This window comes from Lonchura striata, chromosome 26, assembly GCF_050655825.1.
Source record: "Lonchura striata isolate lonStrDom1 chromosome 26, ASM5065582v1, whole genome shotgun sequence".
In the NCBI taxonomy this organism is placed as follows: Eukaryota; Metazoa; Chordata; class Aves; order Passeriformes; family Estrildidae; genus Lonchura; species Lonchura striata.
Genome location: NC_140728.1, coordinates 2,000,819 through 2,008,711, shown reverse-complemented (window position 1 = coordinate 2,008,711; position 7,893 = coordinate 2,000,819). Strand labels below are relative to the sequence as shown.

The window sequence follows — 7,893 nt, the reverse complement described above, 5'->3', positions numbered from 1 at the left end:
AAAGGAAAATAAAGTGGAAATTGGAAAGGAAAATAAAGTGGAGATAAAAAAAAAAAATACTAAAGTAAAAGTGTGCTGCTCAGTGGAAACATCGCTGTTTCCTGGATAACAAGGGGAAACAGGAAGGTGCAGGTCGGCTGCTGCCGGCTGCCCTCGGACACATTGCCCTTCCTGCCCTCTTTGGTTTGGGTATTTTCTTTTCCTTTGTGACTTGGCAGCTTTGGAGGGAGGGGAGTCTTTCCTGGAAGGTGCCGGGGGAGGCAGGGAAGGAGAGGCTGAGGCAGCGGTTCCCGGCCAGCCGCTCCAGGGGATGCCAGGCGTGGCTGGCACCGCGCGTCCCACACCCAGCCCCGCTCCCCGCCGGGCTCACGGCTTTCGTCAGAGCCTTCCCGGAGCCGGGCTGAGCTCCGCTGAGCCGGGCTGGCCGGGAGCGGCGGGCGGGGGCCCCGCGGAGCTCGGAGCGGCCCCGCGGGAGTGGCCGCGCTGCCCGCGCAGTCCCGGGGCAGCCGCGATGGGCTCCGGCCGCCGCCGCTCGCTGCTGCCGCTGCTGCTGCCGCTGCTCCTGCCGCTGCTCCTGCTGCTGCCCGCGGCGTGGGGTGAGCCCCTGCGGAGGGGTGGGGGCTGCGGGGAGCCCCGGGCTGGGCGCTCCGTGCGTGCCGCGGGTGGGGTGCGCGAGTGTGGGATCCGTGTGCTATCCACGGGAGCGTGGGTTATCCACGGGAGCGTGGGTTATCCACGGGAGCATGGGATCCGTGTGCTATCCACAGGAGCGTGGGTTATCCACGGGAGCGTGGGTTATCCGTGGGAGCATGGGATCCATGTGCTATCCATGGGAGTGTGGGTTATCCCTGGGAGCGTGGGTTATCCACGGGAGCATGGGATCCATGTGCTATCCATGGGAGTGTGGGTTATCCCTGGGAGTGTGGGTTATCCACAGGAGCGTGGGTTATCCATGGGAGCATGGGATCCATGTGCTATCCATGGGAGTGTGGGTTATCCCTGGGAGCGTGGGTTATCCATAGGAGCGTGGGTTATCCGTGGAAGCGTGGGTTATCCATGGGAGCGTGGGTTATCTGTGTGAGTGTGGGTTACCCATGGGAGTGTGGGTTATCCATAGGAGCGTGGGTTATCCATGGGAGTGTGGGTTATCCGTGTGAGCGTAGGTTATCCATGGGAGTGTGGGTTATCCGTGTGAGCGTGGGTTATCCCTGGGAGTGTGGGTTATCCGTGGGAATCTGTGTGATCCGTGTGCTATCCGTGGGACCGTGGGTTATCTGTGGGAGCATGGGTTATCCATGGCAGTGTGGATTATCCATGGCAGTGTGTGATCTGTGTGTTATCCATTGGAATGTGGGTTATCCGTGGGAATGTGGGTTATCCATGGCACTGTGGATTATTCATGGGAGTGTGGGATCCGTGTGTTATCCATGGGAGCATGGCTTATCCATGGCAGTGTGGGTTATTAATGGGAGTGTGTGAGCCGTGTGCTATCATGGGAATGTGAGTTATCCATGGGAATACGGATTATCCATGGGAGTGTGGGTTATCTATGAGAGCGTGGGTTATCCATGGCAGTGTGTGTTATCCATGTGCATGTGCTCCATGTGTGTTTGTGCTCCTTGAGTGCTCCCTGTGTGCTCTGTGTGCTCCTTTTGTCGCTGAGTGTGCTCTGTGTGTGTGCTCTGAGTGTGTGCTCTGTGTGTGTGCTCTGAGTGTGCTCTGAGTGTGCTCCGTGTGCCCCAAATCCCCATGTGTGCCCCATATCCCTGCCCCTGTCTGTGCTCCCTGTGCCGCCCTTTCCCACCGGCTCCGTGTGTGCCCTGCCCAGGGTACAAAAGCAGCAGCAGGAGCCCCGCTAAATCCCCGTTTATTTTCCCACAGGGGACTGCGGGCCGCTGCCAAATATCAGCCACGCCGAGCCCCGAGGGGACACCAAACAGCAGCAGAGCTTCAGTGTGGGCTCCACAGTGACCTTCAGCTGCCTCCCGGGTTACACCAAGCTCCCTCTTCTCCCTGACACCATCCGGTGCCTGTCGAACTCGCTCTGGTCCAGCCTGCCGGAGTTCTGCGGCCGTGAGTTTCCCGTCCTGACACAAGGAGGGTGCGGGCTGCCTGTGGAAACACCCACAGCTTTGGCAATCGCCGCCTCAGGGGCCTCCTCGTCACACAGGATGAAGTGGTTTGGCCACTTCGCTTGCTGCCCCTTTTTCCTGCGCTCCACCGAGGCCCTTGTGGCACTTGTGCGTCAATGAAAACAGGAACAGCTTGGGAAGAGCATGGAAAAGGGGAAGGAGTGCAGGGGCAGAGCGCTGGGTGACCAAAGGGTTAACCAGGCAGGGAGGTTTGGTTTTGGGGATTTGGAAGCTTCTCCAGTGAGAACTGGCTGCACTTTCCCACCTCAGACAATTCCCTGGTGGAAGTGGCCAGGGAGGAGAAGGGCACTGCCCGGGGTATCCGCGTGCTCAGTGAGGCTCCTGCCCACTCGGATTTATGTTTGCAGCTGAAAGCAAACCATTGTTATGTTCTCTCTGTAACCATCCATTTTGGGTGTCTCTGTGGTGGCCAGGCAGCTGTCCCAGACCCAGATCTGTGTCATTTGCTGCGATATCACCAGAAGATAAAATGCAGAATTTTTACGCCGTTAACACCACGGTGAGGTACATTTGTCTCCAAGGTTATGAAAACACCACGGCCCAGCCCCCCACCAGCACCTGCCTGGACAACTTAACGTGGACAGAAGTCCCTAAACTGTGTCAGAGTGAGTGTCTCCATGTTATTTCATTCTCTCCAACGCGGTGTTCCAAGTGCCACACCTGTACTTTAAAATCGCTCTTCTCTAATGACATTTAGCTTGAAATACCATTAATTGCCATATTGCCATAGAAACTAAGCCTGTGGGGTTTTTCCCAGCTTCAATAGTGTCCTAAGGATAATCTCATTCTTTTATAGTTAAATCTTGTGGCGTTCCAGCCAGTCCAGAACATGGCCAAGTTATCCTAGAAGATCATCAGCTGGGTGCAACAGCCAGTGTGGTTTGTGACCGGGGGTGAGTGTGAAGCCCCTGCCCACTGCCTCCCAGTTGCCTGGCCAGAGTCACTGGGGTGTGAGCTGGGACGTGGGGCTCTGCCCACGCGGAGTCCTCAGCACCTCTGTGGTGACACATCCTCGGTTGGTGGCAACAGCTGATTTTGGGATGTGCCTTTTGCCCCCACAGGTACAGATTAAAGGGAGCATCACCTTCCATCATGTGTCTCCTAGAAGGAGACAAAGCTGTCTGGAGTCCTCTTCCAGTTTGTCAGGGTGAGTAAGTTGTCCAGTGCTTGGCTAGAAAAACCAAATATTCCAACTTAAAAATTCCAAATTTTTGGTTTACTTCACTAAGTGAAGTCAGGTCAGCATCTCTGCAAGGGGACAGCTGCTGTCACCAGCAGGGAGTCCCCAGGAGCATCACAGGTTCCTGCTGCCTGTGAAAGCCTGACAGAAGCAGTGCCTGCTGCGAAGAGCTTCCCAGGGCTCACCCCCTGAGTTCTTTCCTCTTTCTCCCGCAGTTATTTCCTGTCCCCCTCCTCCAGCCATCCCCCACGGGCAGCACAGCGGGAACAGCTCGGAGGATTTTGTGCTGGGCTCCGTCACAACCTACAGGTGCGAGCCGGGGCTGGAGCTGGTGGGGCAGGACACGCTGCGCTGCACCGCGGGCGGCGACAGCGGCGACAGCGGCACCTGGAGCGGGGCCCCGCCCGCCTGCCGGGGTGAGCACCATCCCCTGCTCCACCATCCCCTGCTCCACCATCCCCTCTCACCATCCCCTCTCACCATCCCCTGCTCCACCATCCCCTGCTCCACCATCCCCTCTCACCATCCCCTCTCACCATCCCCTGCTCCACCATCCCCTCTCACCATCCCCTGCTCCACCATCCCCTCTCACCATCCCCTGCTCCACCATCCCCTGCTCCACTATCCCCTCTCACCATCCCCTCTCACCATCCCCTCTCACCATCCCCTCTCACCATCCCCTGCTCCACCATCCCCTCTCACCATGCCCTCTCACCATCCCCTCTCACCATCCCCTGCTCCACCATCCCCTCTCACCATCCCCTCTCACCATCCCCTGCTCCACCATCCCCTCTCACCATCCCCTGCTCCACCATCCCCTCTCACCATCCCCTGCTCCACCATCCCCTGCTCCACTATCCCCTCTCACCATCCCCTCTCACCATCCCCTCTCACCATCCCCTCTCACCATCCCCTGCTCCACCATCCCCTCTCACCATGCCCTCTCACCATCCCCTCTCACCATCCCCTGCTCCACCATCCCCTGCTCCACTATCCCCTCTCACCATCCCCTCTCACCATCCCCTCTCACCATCCCCTCTCACCATCCCCTCTCACCATCCCCTGCTCCACCATCCCCTGCTCCACTATCCCCTCTCACCATCCCCTGCTCCACCATCCCCTGCTCCACCATCCCCTCTCACCATCCCCTGCTCCACCATCCCCTCTCACCATCTCCTGCTCCACCATCCCCTGCTCCACCATCCCCTTCCCCAGCACCATCCCCTGCTGGGCTGGTATCTCTCCTGGCCCCATCCTGTCTGCACGGGCGTTCTGCAGGGTTGGTTTCCAGGGCAGCAGCACAAGGTGCCAGGCTCTGCTGAGGAGCACCAGCAGCACAACCAGACACGGTTTTACATTTTCAAGAGGAACGGGCAGAACTGTAATGAAAAATGTGTGAAATTATCAGTGACTGCAAAGCTGCTGGAGGGAACTGAGAAAGGGTTTATTTATGTCTCGTGTCCAGCAACACCCAGGCAACAAAGCCAAGTGGAACAGCAGAATCCCCTCTGTCCTTAAGGCCTGGAGTGGCACAACAGGTCCCTGCCACAGCCTGAGATGCACAAGTCACCTGCCTGTGTGATGTCTACTCCTCTCTGAATTATTTTATATATTATGTGCAAGTTGAACACCATATAAAATCATATTTTGAGTGGTTTTCCTTTGTCTCTCCCTAGTTAAAACCACAGCAGAGGCAAACCAAACCAAGCCCTCAGAAGACAATCCTTACTGGCTGGGTAAGAACTCCATTTCTTAGAAGTCCTGTTAATTGCACCACATTTTGGCCTTCGTATTTTTAACATCCTTTTCATTATTTTCCTCCCCAGCAAGCATCCTCATTCCGAGTTGCATTGGTAAGAAGCTTAAAATTTAAAATGTATTTTCCTACCCCAAAGCTGTTTGCTGTTAAATACCTGGAGTCAATGGTTGATTTCACTCTCCCTTCTTTGTTAGCTCCCCCAATAGCCCTTGGATTTGTAGCTGGTATCATCATGAGACGGAAAGAGAGTGAAAAGCAGTAAGCTGCCCCTTGAAAATCATAACTTTCCCTGGGCATTTTTCCTTTCAAACCTTATGCCTTCAGTATATTTGCATGGTTAGCATGATTTTTCCGTGTTGTGAAGTTTCTTTTTATTCTACAAATTTCCCCTTTTCTGTCTCTCCAGCTCTTATAATGTGAATTTACAAAAGCAGGAGAAGAAGGGAAGGGATGCAGCCATGCACCCAGAGGTTACAGATGACAAGAAGCAGCCCAAGCCCTGGAATTCCTATTTTTGGTAGGTTTGCTTGTTCACCTGCCCAAAAACTTGTGCCAGACTTCTGACTATAGCCAGGGGTCTCACTGCTGCTGAGCTCACCTGTGCCAAAGATCTTTGAGCACTTTTTGACTTTGAAATGCCACGATGAGCACCCTGCTGCCCAAAGGGTGCTGCACAGGAGGGTTTGGGGTTTGCTGGCTGCAATCTGGGCGGATTTGCCCCGTCTCTCTCACCCACAGCCACACAGGGAACTGCCACGCGTGTCCCAGCTGTGAGGAGCAGCTCCACGGTGACCTGGCCCCTCTCTCAGAGCCCCCACGCCACCACGGCTGTGCCACCTGCCAGCACTGGCTGAGCTCCCAGCCCCAAAAACCCCGCACCTACTCGGTGCCCAGCGTCGGTGACGGGGACAGCCAGAGCGCGGCGGGCACCAGGTACGGTCCTGCTGCCCTGCTGAGGGGAGGAAAACAAGGGCAAAGGGGGAGGAAGCATTTTTATGTGGATAAAGTGAGTTTTGCAGCTGGAATTTGTGTGGTTCCTGTTTTAGCAGGAGCAAGGATTTGATGTTAGGGAACTGTTGGGCAGTCGGTGTTTTTGGAAGGCCACACACCCAGGCTGTGTTCTTTCTCTCTCTCACTCTCTGTGTTCAGCTCTCCTGCCAAAGCTGTGGATGTGCTGAGGGCAGATGGCACAGCAGAAGTTGCTCCGTGGTGGAGTGAGGCAGAGCAGCCCATGGACCACAAAAGGTCAGCCTTCCACCTAAAAATACCCAGGTGCCACAGCGGGCATGGACAAAATCAGCAAATTTCAGAATGGAGTAGAACTGTGCTTATCAGAGAACCCCAGAATGGTTTGGGTTGGAAGGGACCTTAAAGCTCACCCCATCCCACCCCCTGCCATGGGCAGGGACACCTCCCACTGTCCCAGCTTGTTCCCAGCCCCAGAACCACGGCCTGGAAGGCACAGCCACACTCTCAGTGCACATCCTCAACGTTCTTCTCCACAGTGACCACGTCTGCCCCATCTGTGAGAGCTGGCTCCGTGCCCACACTGGCCAGGGTGGCAGCAGTGCTGTGACACCGGGGGAGTGGCAGGATGAGGGGTGAGTGCAGGCAGCTCCTGTCCAGCTCCTGTCAGCACTGCAGCGTGTGCCCAGTGCCCTCCAAGCTGAGAGGTCGCTGCCCAGCTTAGAATAAAAGTAGGTGCAGCGTGTGGATGTTGGCTACTCCCCCTGTGCCAGGGTGGAAGTGTGGTGCCTGCTGAAGCAGAGATGTGGAACTGGGTGGGCTTTATTCAGATGATGCTTGTGAGGTTTCCCTGGGTGTCTCTGGAGCAGCCTGTGCTCCTCAGCTGTGCTCACCTCGTGCTCTTTGGAGCTCTGGTTTTGGCTGAGCAGCAAAGAGCCCAGGTGAGACCCTACAGAACCTCTTCGCACCCACTGCCCAGTGCTTTTCCCACCTGTGGGTGTGGTTCATTTGCTTGTGGCAAGGTAAGGTTTGGGGCCAGAGCAGTGGTAAGGTAAAGCTGTTTGCTCAGTTTATTTATTTATCTTCTGTGAATCTGGTGCATTCTCAGCTTGACTCCTTAACAGAGTCACCATTGACAGAGGCAAATTCGTATGAAAAACCAGATAAACATGGTTTGACATGTGCATCTGCTTGCTTTGGCTTTGGGAAGTGTGAACTCCTTGTTGCTGCATTTGCTTCGGGGTTTTTCCATTTATTCCTGTGAGTGCCTGTCCCGCTGGCTGTGAGCCCCAGTCGTGGGGGAGCTGGTCCAGCTCTGCATCCTGTTGGAGCTCACAAAGGGAAATGGTGACGGAAAGCAGCTTCTGTGGGTGCTGGAGCCTGTGCAGGGTGGTTTGGAGGGTGACAGGTCCTGTCACAGGGACTCAGCCTCACCTCTGTCCCCACAGCCCCCAGGGCCCCGTCTGCCCGCCCTGCACGGACAGGCAGCTCCTGTTCCTTGTCCAGGGGGACACGGCCAGCAGCCCCGTGTGTCCCCTGGCCGGGGAGGGCACCCCGGCCCACCTGGTCCCTCTGCACAGCCCCGGCTGCCACCTGTGCCCCGTGTGCTCGGTGCCCAGCCACGCTCACCTGTGCCAGCCCCAGCGCCTGGCACCCACGGTAGGAGCTGCCCCCCAAACACCCGGGGTCCCTGGGCAGGGGCAGGGGGCTCCTCAATCCATCCCCCGGCCCAGGGGCTCCCCCTGATTCCCGCTGGATTCCCGGTGCAGGAAAAATCCGGGAGCTGAGGAGGGAAGGGGAGCCCGGCAGGGATTCAGCTCTGAGTGCAATAAAGC

The 7,893-nt window shown here is 56.7% G+C and overlaps 1 protein-coding gene across 1 annotated transcript in view; it reads left to right on the top strand.

The window, feature by feature from the left end:
* The first annotated feature begins 315 nt into the window (after window positions 1–315).
* LOC110473441 (complement receptor type 1) overlaps window positions 316–7,893 on the top strand; it is a 29,313-nt gene continuing 21,735 nt past the window's right edge. Inside the window, exons 1-14 of the mRNA XM_085561032.1 lie at window positions 316–596; window positions 1,882–2,073; window positions 2,567–2,758; window positions 2,950–3,046; window positions 3,215–3,300; window positions 3,549–3,749; window positions 5,010–5,069; window positions 5,160–5,186; window positions 5,287–5,350; window positions 5,499–5,609; window positions 5,831–6,025; window positions 6,242–6,337; window positions 6,598–6,693; window positions 7,507–7,717. Of these exons, the coding sequence (XP_085417158.1) occupies window positions 512–596; window positions 1,882–2,073; window positions 2,567–2,758; window positions 2,950–3,046; window positions 3,215–3,300; window positions 3,549–3,749; window positions 5,010–5,069; window positions 5,160–5,186; window positions 5,287–5,350; window positions 5,499–5,609; window positions 5,831–6,025; window positions 6,242–6,337; window positions 6,598–6,693; window positions 7,507–7,717 (1,713 nt within the window). The 5' untranslated portion in view covers window positions 316–511. The remainder of the gene's footprint in view (window positions 597–1,881; window positions 2,074–2,566; window positions 2,759–2,949; window positions 3,047–3,214; window positions 3,301–3,548; window positions 3,750–5,009; window positions 5,070–5,159; window positions 5,187–5,286; window positions 5,351–5,498; window positions 5,610–5,830; window positions 6,026–6,241; window positions 6,338–6,597; window positions 6,694–7,506; window positions 7,718–7,893) is intronic.